At 42.8% G+C, this 18,247-nt stretch overlaps 1 protein-coding gene across 3 annotated transcripts in view; it reads left to right on the top strand.

The window, feature by feature from the left end:
* Nucleotides 1-6: 6 nt before the first annotated feature.
* FAM120A (family with sequence similarity 120 member A) overlaps nucleotides 7-18,247 on the top strand; it is a 120,153-nt gene continuing 101,912 nt past the window's right edge. For all 3 annotated transcript variants that reach the window (XM_017847073.1, XM_017847074.1, XM_017847072.1), the window contains exon 1: nucleotides 7-523. In XM_017847073.1, the coding sequence (XP_017702562.1) occupies nucleotides 50-523 (474 nt within the window). In that variant the 5' untranslated portion in view covers nucleotides 7-49. The remainder of the gene's footprint in view (nucleotides 524-18,247) is intronic.

Below are 18,247 nucleotides of genomic sequence, written 5' to 3'. Positions count from 1 at the left end.
GGCCCCGCCGCCCCCCGCCCGCACCCGCGCCCGCGCCCCCGCCGCCGCCATGGGCGTGCAGGGCTTCCAGGACTACATCGAGAAGCACTGCCCGAGCGCCGTGGTGCCGGTGGAGCTGCAGAAGCTGGCCCGGGGCAGCCTGGTGGGCGGCGGGCGGCAGCGGCCCCCGCAGACCCCGCTGCGCCTGCTGGTGGACGCGGACAACTGCCTGCACCGCCTCTACGGTGGCTTCTACACCGACTGGGTCAGCGGCGGCCAGTGGAACCACATGCTTGGCTACCTGGCGGCGCTGGCCAAGGCCTGCTTCGGCGGCAACATCGAGCTCTTCGTCTTCTTCAACGGCGCGCTCGAGAAGGCCCGGCTGCACGAGTGGGTCAAGCGGCAGGGCAACGAGCGCCAGACGGCACAGCAGATCGTCAGCCATGTCCAGAACAAGGGCACCCCGCCGCCCAAGGTCTGGTTCCTGCCGCCCGTCTGCATGGCCCACTGCATCCGCCTGGCGCTCATCCGCTTCCACGTCAAGGTGAGGCCGGGGATCCGGGCGGGCCGGGGACCGGGGCCGCGCCGCACCCCTATGCCCCTTCCCAGTGCACAGAATGTCGCCCGGCCGTGGCGGCGCTGGGGGCAGCGAGCTCCCCCAGCCCTGGCTCGGGATAGCCGGGCCGGGCCGCAAGATGGATGGCCGCGAGTGCAGGCCGCGCGCTGCCCAAGCCCGCCTCCAGCTGTCCCTGTTCGGGGTCCTCGGCCGCGTGGGGACACCTGAGGGCTGGGAGAGAGCACCGGACCAGAATTCGGAGGCGGCAGTGTCATCATCCCCAATATCCTTAGTTTTTCCCGTCCTATGGGGGCGGGCAGGCTATCACTCACCTTCCACTTTGACAAAATATTACTCCCTTTTCTAATTTAGCCTGTTCTTTCCCAGCAACAGGTTCATCTTGGAAGCAAGCAGGATACAGAGTAATAGAGGGGGTTTCGCCAGGGCCCTTGGGGGCTGCAGATATCACTGCTGCTGCCGCCGCCCTTGCCAATGCTGTTAGCCCGGTGACAGCGAGACGTGTCTAAGGGCCAGTGCCCTGGCCTCTATTTCAGAACGCAGTGCCCTGTCCGTGTTCCTCTTAGTACAGGGTGTTTAGAGAATCTTTCTATGACTTTTTGTGTTGGATTTCAAAGAACCGTGCACTCTGACAGGATGGGATTTTGTCAGTTCTGTGACTTCACGTCGGTGTGAAAGAGGTCTTTAAGGCAGTTCGGTTTTGTAGATCCCACGCGAAAGGAGTCCTTCAAAGTCAGGGGGCGAGCTACGCGGGGCGTGAACTCGCAGGATTTATTTTTCGGGTGCACAGTAAGTATTCAGTGACCTTCAGCGGCGCCCTGACGGGTGGGTAATCAGAGCTCTACATCACCGGCCTCCTCTGGCCCTTTGGCAGAGGGTTCCGCAGCTGGCACTGGGCCAGAGGAGAACTTCAGGACCCAGCAGTGACTGTGGAGATAAGCACATACATGATCCTGGACTTCACGTTCTGATTGCTTGCTTTTTTCATTGGTTTTCTTGAAAACAAATTTTGGGGGCCTTTTTGGTGTCTTAGCTCTTGCCACTCTGCCTTCCATCTTGTCATTCTTCGACATTTCCTTGAAACTGCTGGAGCTGAAAGTTTGTGAAATTCTGTCTTCGCGGTTGCCCCCGGTGCCCGCGACGAGATGGTGGTAGTTAAGCCGAAAATGATAGCGGAAGTCCCACCCACGATCCGGTTGCAATTGGTGAGATGGTGTTTTAAGTCGTGGGTGGAGGCGGCCGGCAGAGTCCCGATTGGCCCCTACGCCTGGCAGACACACAACTGCCATTCCTCAGGGAAGTTCGGGTGAGAGGAAGTGCCTGCCTAGTAATTTCTGAATCGGAGCCTGGGGCGCTCAGGGAAGTGAGGTGCTGCCATTTGTCTGAGGCGATCCATCTCCCTAATAGAGCGTAAAAGTGTTCATAGTTTAGTCTTGTTCAGAGATGGAAAAGACTACTTAAAAGACAGGATGAGCTGCACTTACTTGCCTTTGGTAACCGCACAGCTATCTACTTAACTAGTCAGGCGACTTTCAAGGGAACACTGTGAATATTATTTAGGATTAGAATCAGGGTGTATGCATATGGTCACTGTATCTTTAAAGAACTGTTGAGTTCTTTTTAATTCTACAGTTTCTTTATCTTTGCACCCCCTTGAATGCCTCGCACACCTAGTAGGTGCTCAGAATTCAGACCAATGTGTAAGTGTTTGGAAACTAGATTTAAGCTCCATTTAAGATCGTCTTATTCACTTAGGTTTCTGGACAGGGGATAATTTTGTCTATATTTTGCTTTCGCTAAGCTTTTAATTATTGAGCTAGGATCATATTATAGTGTAAATTGCACAAAATGAATATTGTAATGACTCGATTACTTGGTGGTCTCTTAGCTGGCGACCTTACTTTTTTGAAAAGTGCCTGAGAGATTTAGCTACTAGAAATTTCTCAGCAACCAAGCAAGATGTCAGGAAGTTTGGGTACAATGTTGTGGGGGTTGGCGGGCGTGGGGGGGTGCCTTTACTTTCCTCACTGAAGAATCCTTTTAAGCTCTCTCACTCACGGACTGGTCTCTTTTTAGATGTAATTCTAATGAGCTTGGTTATCTGTTTTCTAAACTCAGCTTGAGAAGAGGGTGAAGAGGAGAGTCTGCCAGAGGCAGGAGCACCATTAATAGCAAGAAGTGACAACAAGAGTGAAGATTTAAAAAGCTATAAAAAGCAAACATAATTCTGGGGCTATTTTAAGAAAAGGAAAACAACCCTATGTACTTCAGTAGTTCCTGAGGGTAGTACAATGTGTATTCTATAAGGATGATTTTGAGTCATAAAAATTAATATTCAGCATTCTCTGTTTAAGGGATTGAAACAGTGTATACCATTTAATAAAATATACCCATAAAATGGTTAAAAGGTTTAAAACCATGATGAGGTATCTACTACAGGCCTGTTAGAATGGCTAAAAGAGAAAAAAATTTGAGCAATACCAAGTGCTAGCAAGAATGCTGAGCAACTGGATCCTCACACATTGCTTGTGGGAATGCAGAATGGCACCGCCACCCCGGAAACCAGTGGCAATTTCTTATAAAGTTAAGCATACATTTATCATACCATCCAGCAATTCCACTCCTGGGTATTTTCCTAATGAAGACTTTTGTTTGCACAGAAACTTGTACTCAAATGTCCATAGCAGCTTAAATCATAATAGCCAAAACGTGGAAACAAAGTATCTTTTAATAAGTGAATGGTTAAACTACTGTATGGCCATACTATGGACTGCTACTTAGCAGCAGTAAGGAAGGTGTAGGTAACAACTTGCATGAATCTTTAATTAAGGTTTTATACTGAGTGAAAGAAGCCAGGTTCAAAAGGGATGATTATAAAACTATAGTGATGGGGACCAATTCAGTGGTGCTGGGAGTAGAGGAGAGGAAGGATGTACACATTAAGGGGACAGCAGGAGAGAGCTTTGTGGAGTGATGGAACTGTTCTGTATTCTGATGGTGGTGATGCTACCGTACATTAAAATCAGAATGATTCATCCAAAGTAAACGTGTTAATTTTACCGTATGGTAATTTTTTTAAGATTAAGTAAAAACCACTGGCAAAGGAATTGACATGAACACTTCAGTATATATAATGTTGGGTAAATGAGACATTTATAAAAACTTTAAGCATCTTACTGGTGCTTTCTCCTGTTTCGTAAATTGGCGGAGGGGCATAATTTCTTGTTACCCTTGCTTAGAGAAATCTTTTTTTTTTTTTTTTTGAGACGAAGTCTCACTCTGTTGCCCAGGCTGGAGTGCAGTGGCGTGATCTTGGCTCACTGCAACCTCCACCTCCTGGGTTCAAGTGATTCTCCTGACTCAGCCTCCCTAGTAACTGGGATTACAGGCGTGCCTGCCATCATGCCCGGCTAATTTTTGGGTTTTTGGTAGAGACGGGGTTTCACCATCTTGGCCAGGCTGGTCTTGAGCTCCTGACCTCGTGATCCACCTGCCTCGGCCTCCCAAAGTGCTGGGATTCCAGGCGTGAGCCACTGTGCCCGGCCGGGAGAAATCTTTTTTGACTTAGAGATTATTTCTTTTACAGAGTAATAATTGTATTTTTTGTTCAGTAGTAGTAATTGTATTTCTTGAACCATTAGAAGTTGGTCTACATGGAAGGAGAGCCAGAACAATGAAAATAATAATAAGATGTTGGCCTGTGTATTGACTAGTTTTGGATAGGTCCTGAAATAGCCTAGTTTGAACTTGGTTTTAGCTAGTTACTTGGACAGTTTCCTTTTGTGTGCTTTGGGTCATTATAACCTTTGAAACTTCACTAAATGACTTATGTTTATTTTAAAATCTTGGTCACTGGAGCTTTCATAAATGTTTCTGCTATGTGACTTGTGGTATCAGTGTAAGGGTTTATAATGAAGTCCTTCAGATCTTCTGAATTTGCTTCCATTGGAGTTTTGTTAAATAATGCTCTTACATAAAGTGGCATTCATGCTTTAAGTCAGTGGAAGAATGTGAGGTTAGACTATGGTTTAGAATTTTCATGGTTAGCATAATTACATGTTTGTATTTAGAAATGATTTCTCTTCATGTATACTTGATGGGGGAGAGAATGGTATCAGACCAGGTCCTTGCTAGGTCCTTTCTCACATATGCCATATCATTTAATCCTCAGAGTGCTTTGTTACCCCATTTTACATGCGGAAAAAACAGGATCTAGTGATTAAGTGACATCTGGGGACAAGTCATTAGTAACCTCAAGACGGAAGTGGAGTGCTAAAGTCAGAGTTCAGCTTCTTTGTGTAAGAATACTTTGTGGGTGTGCCTACCTACAGTTCACCCTCAGGTCAATTATGATAGCTAACCACTTCTACTAGGTTTTCTAGTTAGGATAGGAATAGCCAAGCTTCTACTCAGAAGAAAAAGTTTCTTTTCAGAAGAAAAATGTCCATCAGTAGATCCTGAACACTGACAGTATATCTTACTCTTTTTTTTTTTTTTTGAGACGGAGTCTCGCTCTGTCGCCCAGGCTGGAGTGCGGTGGCCGGATCTCAGCTCGCTGTAAGCTCCGCCTCCCAGGTTCACGCCATTCTCCTGCCTCAGCCTCCCGAGTAGCTGGGACTACAGGCGCCCGCCACCTCACCCGGCTAGTTTTTTTTTTTTTTTTGTATTTTTTAGTAGAGACGGGGTTTCACCATGTTCACCAGGATGGTCTCGATCTCCTGACCTCGTGATCCACCCGTCTCGGCCTCCCAAATTGCTGCGATTACAGGTGTGAGCCACCGCGCCCGGCCGGTGTATCTTATTCTTAAGGACCTTTAATTGACTGGAAAATTTTTAAGGTTCAAAACTGACCATATTATACCTCAAACTAGTCATTGTATGTATTTCTCTATTGTACTACTTTGTCACTAGTTTAATTCACATAGCATAATGTCTTCAAGATTCATTCATGTTGTAGATTGTGTCAGAAGTTCCTTAACTTTTAAGGCTAAGGAATACCCCGCTGTGTCTGTGTACCGCATTTCGCTCACCCGCTCACCCACTGGTGGGCACTTGGGCTGCTTCCACTTTGTGACTATTGTGGATACTGAGTAAGGCTTTTATGGGCATGGCATACAGAGAGCTGTTCGAGTTCCTGCTTTCGCTTCTTTGGGGTATATACTCAGAAGTAGAATTGCTGGGTCATATGGTAATCCTCTGTTTTTCTTTTTAAGGAATTGCCATACATTTTCCACAGTGACTGTGTAGGCCATATATTTTATGTCATAAGTTATATAATACATATTATTATAATATAGTTCTATTTTTTCACATTAATGTGATCACACTATACGTTATTCAGCAGTTTGCTTTTTTATTTGTAAGAAGTCTTTCCATGTCTATACTTAGAGCTCTAAAGCTTTTCAGTCCCTAAATAGTATTCCATAATTTATCCAACCCCGACAGATGGTGTACACATGGTATATACATACAGTAGAGCCAAAGGTATGCACATTTTAAAAGCCACGTAGGGCCGTAGAGTCAACATTGCCAGACCTTCAGACTTTGCAAGAAAGCCAGAAACCCAGATTTTATTTAAAATTATTCCATTTTAAAAATGCCAAGTGAAGGAAAACTTGGTTCTAAGTTAGCTTCAGCTCTTGTGCCAATAATTTATTTGAGCACTGATCTTTATCAACAATTATCATGGTCATTTAAATCTCTTCCTTCTTTTTTTTTAACTTTAAAATTAAACCTATCAAAAACCACTCTGTCTCTTCCTGTCTGCCTCCTTGAACCTTTTTCAGTGATCAAAATGCTTCCATTTCCTGGGGTTACTGCAATATGATGTTTCCTTAAATGCCACAATCCTCTTGGCCACTTCCATGGTATATTCTTTATTATGTACTTCTCAGTATTACATCTTTTGAGGTGAGTGCTAACCACAAGTTTATTCAACATCTCACCATTTCCAAGGCACAGCCTCACTGTCCTCAAAGACTTCAGCACCTGGTTTTACATACTTACATATTGTTTATACTGTGTCCCATCAACACAGACACTGACTATTCACATCTCTAATCTGACATCCTGATTCTGCAACTGGAGTGAATTTCTAATTGCACTTTAGATACTCCCGAGCTTGGACTATATAATTAGTGAGAAAAGTGACCCCACCTTTAACACTTCTGAACGCTGTGTCCCTGTCGCCCCTTGCCACTCCCACTGTCTGTCCCTGCTTGCCTTCTGCCATTTCTCTTTTCCCATTCTGTTGGCTTCCTTTTTAGTATAATGAGCTTGAGCTTCATGATCACACACTTCAGAGTTACACCCTCTACCACCATAGAGTCATGCTTGCTATTCCAGCATCCCATCCTCCCAGTCCCTAGAATAATGACACACCAGGCCAATTCTGGCTCAGTAGTCTCCTACTTAACTGTTATACTCTTCCTTTTTTCTGGTACCCTCAACATTTGAATTCACCGTATTTACCCAAAAGCTCTAAGAAATGCTTTGCAAACCCTTTGGTGGGTTGTGAAACCAAATTATTGGATGTTTGCCATTATTTAAAAATGACAGAGAATAAAATAGAATGAAAAATAGAATGCAAGGCATATACTGTAGGTAAATTCCTTGTTATTACACTTTTGTATTACTGTAGGTAGCAGTCAGAATGGCCTCTGCACCTACCCCCGCTCCCCGGTGGAACTAATCTTGCACAGCTTTGGCAGGGTAGACGGCCACATCTTCAGGGAGGTCACTCTCCTGTTGGGACTTGAGCAAAACCATTAAGTCCAAATTCCTTGTTCAGACTTGTAGACCTTCCTGCGACCTGAACTCATTTGACCTTACTTCATGTTTCACAATCCCTTTACTGTACTTTTTTAAATGTTCCCAACCCAACTGCTCACTGTTTCCCCAAGAAATATCCAGCTTTTGCTTATGTCATTCCCTCTTGTTTAACTACTGTACTGTGTCCTACTTTTGCTCATCAAAATTTTACTTATATTTCAAAGCCCATGTCAAATGCCAGCCTTCTTTGTGGAATCTCTTGATATTTGAAAAAGTGGACCGGGAATACACACACAGCATAGTGTGTTTGCCGTGGACCTTCTGTAGTCTGTTGTATTGCACCTACCTGCATGGCTGCATATTTACCTCCCCCAGCCACCCGTAGTCTCCTTGAGGCCAGGGACTGTGTGTTTACTCCTCTTGTACCCCCTAATGCTTACCATAGACACTCAACTCTAATCAGAATATTTGCTGCGTTCCATTATATAGCCAGACAAATTATTTCAAAATCTGGATCAATGGCCATTACTTAAGATTTGTTTTTTTTAATCTTAAATTTCTCATACACTCTTTTCTGGCTGGTTCCCAGTGGTGGTTAATTCTCCTCTCAGCAAACGCTGGAGTGCCTGTTAATGCCCAGGCCTGGAGGAGTGAACAGAATAGGAAAGGAAGGAAACCTTCAGGGAACCTATAGCCTCTGGGTTGAAGAGGTTCATTTAAATCCTTTTTTTCTTGTTTGGAACTTTCTTTTTTTTTTTTTTTTTTTTGAGATGGAGTCTCGCTCTGTCGCCCAGGCTGGAGTGCAGTGGGACTACAGGCGCCTGCCACCTCGCCCGGCTAGTTTTTTGTATTTTTTAGTAGAGACGGGGTTTCACCATGTTAGCCAGGATGGTCTTGATCTCCTGACCTCGTGATCCGCCCGTCTCGGCCTCCCACAGTGCTGGGATTACAGGCTTGAGCCACCGCGCCCGGCCTGCCTCTTGTTTGGAACTTTCTTTGATACTGTAGAACAATATATTTACTCAGTGAAGACCTGTGAGTGGCTCTCAAGTAGGGTTAACAGTTGAGATATTTGGCAGGGGACATTTGGCAGTGCCTGGAGGCATTTTTGGTTGTCACAGCTGGGGGAGGATGTTAACTGAAGGCATCTATTGGGTGGAGGCCAAGGATGCTGCCAAACATTCTACAGTGCACAGAACAGCCCCCATAGCAAAGAATAATCTGGCCCAAAATACCAGTAGTACCAAGGTAAGGAAATTTTGGTATGAGCAAATCAAAAAATTCTAAGCTTTATACCTTTGTAAAGTCATATAAATGTTTGCAATAGAGATGTCCAAGTATACCAGGAAGAAAGTAATCAAAACCACAACTTAATTTTCTGAATCAAAATACACACAAGTATACTTCCTCCTATGTCTAACGTGTTTAGATCGACATTGTTCTTCATTTTAGTTTTCTGAAATTTGTATGAATAGGAAGAAACTAATTAACACCTAGTACACATTCCAACCTTAATAAGCACTACACCGTAGGAATAAACGTCAAATATCGCATAATATGAAGAAGAGAGATTTTAGGATTTGAAAAATTAGACTACTTTTCAGTAGATTTATAGGCATAATTTTCTAAATAAAACAGGCATTTAAGTGAATCACAGTTCAGATAAAAATATTCTTAAATTCTCTAAATGTCTCCATATAGTTCACCATTTATTTCACTTTTGCTTTTTTTTTTTTTTTTAAATTCAAAGTCTCACTCTGTTGCCCAACCTGGAGTGCAGTGATACGATCTTGACTGACTGCAACCTCTACCTCCTGGGTTCAAGCGATTCTTCTGCCTCAGCCTCCTAAGTAGCTGGGATTACATGCCATGCCCAGCTAATTTTTCTATTTTTAGTAGAGACGGGGTTTCACTATGTTGGCCAGGCTGGTCTCGAACTCCTGACCTCTGATCCTCCTGCCTTGGCCTCCCAAAGTGCTGGGATTAAAGGCGTGAGCCATTGCGCCTGTCCCCATTTTTGTTTATTTTTATGTTTTCTCTAGAAGTAAATCTGATGAAGACCTTGCCTGTTATCCAGCTCTTAGAACGGTACTTGGTGTGTAGTACATGCTCAGAAAATATTTGATAAGTGGATATGAATCACCAGTTACAGGCAAGGAAGTGTGATGACAGAAAGATGGTAGGAAGCAGAAGTTTTAAAGTCCCCATAGAGTTAATTCCAAAATCACTGGTGTCAGCTTGGCCACCTGGTGCAGAGCTTTTATCTTTGAATAAGCCTTTTATGCTTCTTAACTTAGGAGATGTGTTGAGGCCATAAAAGGGGTGACTGCTTAGGGAAATGGGCTGCATTTAGCCACTTTTCCTCTTGTTATACCTGGCTTTATCACACATTGTTTCTAGGCATCTTAGGGAAAAGTGTAGACTTGAACTTGACCCACTGCAATATTTGCAGAGGTGATGGTCAGTCTGCATTATAGAGTTTAGGATCCATGATTTAGAAACAGTACTTTTGTGCTCCAGTCATTTGGCATTTCTCAGTTGTCTCTAGAATCAATTAACTTTCTTGAAAGGATGAATTTACCATGTTGGTGTTTTACTGGTTAGTGCAGGGAAGTATACTAGAGGGTTTATTGCTGGAGGGTTGACTTGACAGGTCTGAAGTGCATCGTTCATCCTCTGAGCTGGAGCATATTTATGAACAGTAGGAACAAGCCAGCCCAGACTATTGGAGGGGGTCACTGGGCTGCATGGATGAGACGGTTTAATTTCCTGGACCTATGAAGAGTTTGCAAGTGTTACTATCTTGAAATAAATAGTATCAACCTGAGATTCTTTTTCCTAAATTATGAAAATTGAAATTTTATGTTTTATATTTTGGAATGATATTTTAATAAGAATGATGTTGCTAGGATTTAGCTGAGTCATTAGATTACTAGAGTAGGCTAAATAGATTATGAATACAAATTATGTGGGTGTTTCCTCCTTTTATCATTTTATTTTTTTATTTTTAAAGTTTGTAAAGTTTAATTTGCATTTCTTTCATGACATCCACTCCTTTATTATTGTTATTATTGTTAATATTTTAGAGGGAAAATCAAACAGTTTTACAATTCGAGCATCCCAAATCTGAAATGCTCCAAAATCCAAAACTTTTTGAGCACCAGCATGATGCACAAAGGAAATGCTCCTTGGAGCGTTTTGGATTTTTGATTTTTGAATTTAGAATGTTGAACTGGTAAGCATAATAACAAATATTCCAAAACCTGAAAAAGCCTGAAATCCAAAACACTTCTGGTCTTAAGTGTTTCAGTAAGGGACACCTAACCTGTATTATTGAATAACCATTGAACCAGACTGTGATCACATCACAAGCAGTGTGTGCAAAAGAGATTGCAAAAGCAAAAAAGAAGTATCACCCTTTGATACAGCCTGGCAGATACAAACTATTACATACATGCTATTTGTCATTAGTCAAAGGAAAAGGAAAACTCTCCCTTTTTATAAGTAGGAAGTTAATTTTGGAGCCAAGCACCTAGGCCTTCTGAGAAGACAGGGAGATACCCTTCTTTTTATTATTATTGTTAATTAAAATTGTGGTAAAATACGCGTAACATAAAATTTACCAACTTAACCATTTTTAAATGTACAGTTCAGTGGCATTAAGTATATATATGTATATATATATATATTTTTGAGATGGAGTCTCACTCTGTCACCAAGGCTGGAGCGTGGTGGTGTGATCTCATCCCACTGCAACCTTTGCCTCCCAAATGCAAGCGATTCTCCTGCCTTAGCCTCCTGAGTAGCTGGGATTACAGTGTGCACCTGCCACCACACTCAGCTAATTTTTGTATTTTTTAGTAGAGACAGGGTGTCACCATCTTGGCCAGGCTGGTCTTGAACTCCTAACCTCAAGTGACCTATCACCCTCGGCCTCCCAAAGTATTGAGATTGGCATAAAGTATATTCACATTGTTGTATCACCACCACCACCACCATCTATCCCCAGAACTTTTTCCTCGTCCCAAACTGAAACTATGTACCCACTAAACTGTAACTCCGCATTCCTTCCGTGCCCCAGCTCCTGGTAGCCACCACCTCTGTCTCTGAAGTTGTGTACTCTATGAACGTCCTATAATGAGATCGTACAGTATTTGTACTTTTGTGTCTGGTTTATTGCATTTAACACAATGTCTTCGAGGTTCATACGTGTTTTAACGTGTCAGAATGTCCTCCTGAAGGCTCAGTAACATTCTGTTGTATTGGGTAGACCACATTTTGTTTATCCATTCATCAGTGGATGGACACTTGGGTTTCATCCTTTTTGTCATTGTGAATGGTGCTGCTGTGAACATGAGTGTACTGACATCTCTTCAGACCCATTCTTTCAACCTAGAAGTGTAATTGCTGTATCATAGGGTAGTTCTGTGTTAAGTTTTTTGAGGAATCACCATACTATTTCCCAAGGGGCCACACCGTTTTACATTCCCACCAGCAATGCACAAGGGATATATTTTTCTCCACATATTCTTGTTGACACTTATTTTCTTTTTTTTTTAAATAGTAGCCATCCTAATGGGTGTGAAGTATACAGTGTCTCATTGTGGTGTTGATTTATATTTCTGTAATAATGAGTGAAGCTGAGCATCTTTTCATGTCCCACTCCCTTATTTTAAGAAATGTTTTCCTTGTTTTTAATATCGCTGTACCCAGTTCTCATTTATTCTAACGAGATGTGTAAGATAAGCTTGTTTAGCTATGATTTCGCCTTACCTGAAGAGAGAGAGTTCTTTTTAGAGGCATTGCTGCTATGTGTCATAGCATTTAAATTGCCCTTCAAACAGCAACAAAACTCTGCCACCAAATTGGAGTTGACTTTTTTTAATGTTCTCATCTTTAGTTGGACTAGAGTAGGGAACAGAAGCTTCAGTGTTAGTTTTTCCCACCTCAGAGCTATTGACTGCCCATTGGGAAGAGGCCCAAAACTGCCTTTTTGGTAGTTGTTTTTTAAAACAAAGTAATTTAGGTGAACCTATACGCTCTTATGATCAGGTTGTTTTTTATCTTCTGAATCAGATAGTGGGCTGGAGGGTGTGTCACGTTGTTGCCTGAACTGGTGTAAAATTATTCTGAAGAAAAACCACGTGAACGGTGTTTTCCTAGTGTCAGAAAATCTATGTATGAGAACCCATAGCGTTTCAGGTCCTGTGTGAAAAGCATAAAGAAACCTTTTTACGTAGCTTCCTTAAAGGTACATGGTAACTGACATTTGTCAAGTGCTTATTATTTGTGAATGCTTCTGAGCTGTTTACATGTAGTATGTTTAATCATCGCAGCTACCCTATGAGATAGAGGAATACTATTATTCTTACAGATGAAGAAATGGAAGTACAGAAAGTATTAAAGTAGGCAGTGGAGTTCACCCAGCTGGTGCCAGAGTCACAAACCTCATTGTAGAAGTGTTTCTTCACTGGAGACTAGGAGTAAGTAACAGTGTTAAGTTTTTTTCTTATGGGGTCGTCCCGTAGCTGTGTTTCAGAATTAATAAACATTATACTTGCCAAGTAAGCTTGGGAGTTTTTTAGTCGTTATTCTTTGTAAAAGTCCTGAATTTTGATATATCTGCCTTTTTAATGATGAAATGTAAATCTAATGAGATAAAAAGATTTACCTAGGAATATTTGGCAAATTTAGAGTGGCATAAAATTATCATCTTAAATGAAGTACAGAGTACTTTCTTGAGACCAGAAACGGGCCCTTTTGCCACTTCTTAAACTTCTTAACACTAATGACACCTACCATATTTTTTGAGGAGGGGGTAGACAGGGAGGAAGAAGCTGAGAAGTGTTGTGCTTCCCATGCTGGCTGCCCCAGGTTAGGGTGTTCTATTGGACACTGGCCCCCTCATCACTTCACAAGGGATGAGAAGCAGAATGCTCCTCGGGGTTGTTTACAGAAGGAATTTGAGAGTTTCACTTCCTTGATCTCAAAGCTTGCATTTTGATAGAGTGGAAATGGTAGCCCTGACAAAAATTAATCAAGGCCTGGTGCTTTTGAAATGGCAGATACTTTCCAGGCTACTAGCCTGGGACTTTCAGTAAGGAGGCAGCTCATAGTTCGGTGAGTGACTTTACCCCCTTTCAAGGGCTACCTGTAAGTTAGTGTGTTCAGGGCTTAATTTTTTACGTCATTTTGTTCTTCAAGGGGGTTCAAAATGAAATAATCTCAACATTGTGTTGAATAGTTTTAATTCACTTCTGAAATTAACATTAAGAACTGGAAGTACACATTTCATTATATTATGCCCAGTCCAAGCCAGGTGTTGGAAAGCCAGGGAAGAGAAGAAGCAGATACATAAGAGTGAGAGAGTAGCTTAGTACAGGAGAAGGGAAAACAGGAAGGCACTTCAGAAGAGCAGATCAATAGCACGGGAGCTCAAATCTGTCAGACCCTGAATCCCCAAAGCTTCAGCCTGGTGCTTAATGTTTATTCTTAATTAAATAACTGCCTCGTAAGTTATTTTGATGCAACCCAGAATCTTTTTTCCATTCCCACCCAAACGTTGCATTGTATCATCTTTTTACCCCTGCTCATATCCTTGACCAGATTTTTAACCAGACTTTCCATGATTTAAATCTTAAGGAATTGTATATTGGGCCTCTTACGAATATTCTTAGTAGTTTGACTGCATTTATTCACTCAAATTAATTGGTAACTAAATTCCATACTTTGTAGGTTTTCCTGTTTCTTTCAACTGGACTATCTGTGGGAAGATTTCTGTTTTTATGTAATAGGCTTTTTGAAACTTGCATTTAGGCCAGGATTTATTTTTCACGTGTCTGTTATACTTTCTTCATCTAATAAAGTGGTTTGAAATAGTCTTTCCGCTGATGTCTTGTCTTCTAGAATATTGACTTTTTTTTTTTAGAAAATAAACTTACTTGGAATAATTTTATAGAAAATTTGCAAAGGTAGTACAGACTTCCCAAATATCCTTCACTCAGCTTCCAGGGAATGTTCACTTCCTGCTAGCTGGCACAGTGATCTATACCAAGACACTAGCCTTGGTAGACTACTGTGAACTTCATTATGGACTTCATTTGGATTTCATCTGTTTCCCACCAGTGTCCTTTTCTCTTCTGGGACTCTGGTCAGGACCTCTGGTATCCTCCATCCCCTGTCTTCTGGGACAGCTTCTCTGTGTGTCTTTGGTGATCTTGACACTTTTGAGGAGTACTAATCAGGTGTTTTATAGAATGTCCCCAATCTGGGTTTGTCTGATGCTTTCTCCATATTAAATTATGGCGTGTGTTTGGGAGAAGACTAGCCCAGAGGTGTAGGGTGCTTCTCAGCACCCCACATGGCACATGGCATTGACTTGGCTTAGCACTGGACGATGCCAACCTTGGTTGCTTGGGTAAGGAGCTGTCTGCAGGTGTTTGCTCTGTAGTGACCAGTTTTCCTTTCGCTCATTTGTAACATCCTCATCCTTTGGAAGCAGTAATTAAGTCCAGCCCACATTCAAAGGGGAGAGGGTTAAACTCTACCTGTTGGGGAGAAAACTGTATGGTATTATTTGAATTTTTCTGTAGGGAAAATGTGTCTCTTCTCCCTTCATTTATTTAATCATTTATTTTTATCATTATGGGCTCCCGTCCTCTTTCTAGGGTCATAATCAATTCACTTGGGGTTATATCCAGTTCTGCCTTATCCTTGCTCACATTATCCTGGCTCTGGCTGTGGGAGCTCTCTTGGGTTGGCCCGTGTGACACATGCCATCCTTTTGTTTTGGGAGTGCTTCCTTGCTTTCTGGACCTACAAGATGCTTTAGGTGCACCTTGTATTTTCCTGCTCCAGTGTCAGCTGTCTCCAAAGAGAAGCCCTGGTTCTTTGTCATGGAGAAGGTGCCTGGAAACCTTGGTCGGGGCGCTGGTGTGGTCCTGCTGCTGGAGTGTCTCTGTGTCTGGGCCCTCATAGCTGACAGCTTCAGGTGCTCCTGCTGCTTGGGGGCCCCTGTGAGGAGATCTGTGTGGACACCAGCTCTTCCATTGTTTCTGTACCCACCTATGTGTGCATTTTCGCCTCACCACCAGTTCTCACTGATGTCTCATGGCTAATCCAGCACCATGAGGTTCATTCTAGCCTTCTTCTTTTGCATGATTATTTGTAGTTTCTCTGACAGTGAGGATCTGGCTCATACAGCATTTGCTTTAACCCTAGTGTTCCTGCAAAGTAATTTCAGAATTGTTAATGCAGATTCTGGGAGGCATGCTTAAACAAGTGGAGTATGCTGGTTGCCAGGTACTCAAGCGGTTTCAGTGAGGCTATTTCATACATTTTATAATACAATTGTATACATTTGTCAGTCTGCATTCTACCCTGGCATCCCCTGACACCCTGGTTGATTTGTTTCTTCATTTGCATACATTAAAGTTTATTCTGTGTGTTGTACAATTGAATGAGTTTTGACAAATGCAGAGTCATCTTGTTCCTACCACCCCTAGGCAATTGACTTTTAACTCTTTCATTCAGAGTTTTTTCTGATTTTCTTTGCCAGATCTGCTGCCACCACTCCCAGCATTTCCCCCACTGAGTAACTGCGGAGCTACACTTCCATACTTCCATTATTCACCCATGGAAAAGGACATCCTCTCTGTTACACTGGTGGTTTTTAATGCCAGGTTGCACTTCCTCAGATAAAAGCACAATTAATTTTAACGAGAAGGAAGAGTTCTAGAATTTTAGAAGTTGAAGGAATATAGAGATCTATGAGATTTTACATTGGTTGTTGGGGAGGTTGTCCTGGCAGGTTGGGTATCTGGGGCAGAGCTGGAGCATAGACTCTGATTTACGCCCCCTCTCCCGCCCCCCAACCCTCTTTACTCAGGAGACTTGAGAAAGGAAAGATGGGCTGAGGCCAGGTTGGGAGAAGTCCTGCCTTTGCCGCAGGTGTGAAGCTGTGTTCATGGGTGTGGTCCTTTATCTTTTGTTTTAGAACACAAATTCTAGCAGTTAGATGTTTGTTGAATGCTCTGTCTGGTTTTGGGAAGGATTATGGTATTGTTAATCATTTGCAAATTAGAGTCGTACTGAATTATTAATAGTTCAATTACTTTGCTTTTTAATGCCAATCTAAAATCAAGTGTTCTGAGCAAATAGGTGATTCTGTTGTGGGTGGAGGAAGGAGGTAATTGTGAAAGCCCCACATGCCACCTTTGTTTTTTTGGTTTTTTGTTTTTTTTTTTGAGACGGAGTTTCGCTCTTGTTGCCCAGGCTGGAGTGCAGTGGTGCGATCTTGACTCATTGCAGCCTCCACCTCCCAGATTCAAGAGATTCTCCTGCCTCAGCCTCCGGAGTAGCTGGGATTGTAGGCGCCAGCCACCACGCCTGGCTACATTTTTTGTATTTTTAGTAGAGTCGGGGTTTCACCATCTTGGCCAGGCTAGTCTCGAACTCCTGACCTCAGGTGATCCACCCACCTCGGCCTCCCAAAGTGCTGGGATTACAGGCGTGAGCCACTGCGCCCGGCTACCACCTTTGTTTTATAAGGTTCTACTGGATATTGGTCTGTACTGGATAGACTGTATCTTACTAGTTTTAATTTGCTAATTTAAGGACTCTTTGGGGAACCATCAAATGCAACGCCAAAACTGGGGCAGTTTTTAATTTTTTTTGGTACTTGCTGGCTGCCAGCACCAAGCTAGACCCTTGATACAAAGATGAGTAAGCTGTGCCCCTTGTCCTCTTGGAGAGACATACATGTAAAAGAACAGTAGTTTGTCTGGAGTGCTGTAACAGAGAGATGACCAGAGTGTAGGTATGGTTTATAATAGTACTTCCTCAGCTTTTTGTTAGTTTTTTTTTCTTTTAAAAAGGGATTTTTAAAGCATAATTCCACCACCCTGATTACAACTATGTTGGCCTTTGCCTTTTTCTTTCCAGCCTTTTACCACAAATGAAGTTTTATATAGTTGTGTATACATGATATTGTATTCTGAAATGCTTTTGTTTAATACTTTACCTGAAGCTTTTTCTGTTTCTCCACAGTACAGTGTAGTGACTGTGTCTATCTCTATAATTTATTTTTTTCCCTTAGGAGTCTACCGTGATCCTTTTTATGCTTCTAATGTTGTTTATTTAGTGAATTGGTTTCTTAGGCTCTATTTCCTGGAGTGAGGTTACCGGGTTAAAGAGTATGAACGTTTTACAGCTCTTGAAATATATTGCCTGCTGTTTTACAACACTGACCGCATTACTTGAAAGCTGCCGGATTAGACCTGATCCCTGCTACTCTCAGACTTCATCATCCCCCATTTTTCCTCTTGATCCCAGGGTCAGAGCTCAGTGGGTCCCTCTGTCCAGGCAACAGGCCAGGCTCACTTCCTGACATTTGTACGTCTCTCTCCTATGCCCCATGGGTACTCTCCTTGGAGGTCCTGCCCAGGGCCAGCTCCTCCTTTCAGGGCTTGGTTAGAAAGCCACTTCTTGTGAGATGCCTTTGCTTCCACTGTGGGCCAGCAGCCCCTTCTCACCCAGGCGTTGTTCCCCACCCTGTGAAACTGGGAGATGAGTGCTGGCTGTCTCTGAAGTCCCTGCTGATGGAGGTGGGCAGGGCTGGGCTCTCACCTCCTTTTAGCCTCTGTTTTAGTTCTGCCCAGCTTCCTTCCCAACATGTGTGAATCTAAGGAACAAGCTGCCTTTTCTAGATCTCCTTGGAGGAGTGAGGGAGGGTGAGCCAAGAAGGGAGTGGTCACTTACTGTCTCCTTTCATTTTCGTATCTCTTAATAGAGTGTACAGACTTAACTATTAAAGATGTCTGGAAAAAAGCCAGTAATTTCTAATGATTTTAAAGTTGTTTAAAATCACTGTAAATGTAAAGTTGTACATAATACAAGGATTTGAGGTAAAGAACTTGGATTAGA

This window comes from Rhinopithecus bieti, unplaced genomic scaffold (assembly GCF_001698545.2).
Source record: "Rhinopithecus bieti isolate Rb0 unplaced genomic scaffold, ASM169854v2 scaffold_29034, whole genome shotgun sequence".
Lineage (NCBI taxonomy): Eukaryota > Metazoa > Chordata > Mammalia > Primates > Cercopithecidae > Rhinopithecus > Rhinopithecus bieti.
This window is presented reverse-complemented; position numbering and strand designations above follow the sequence as displayed.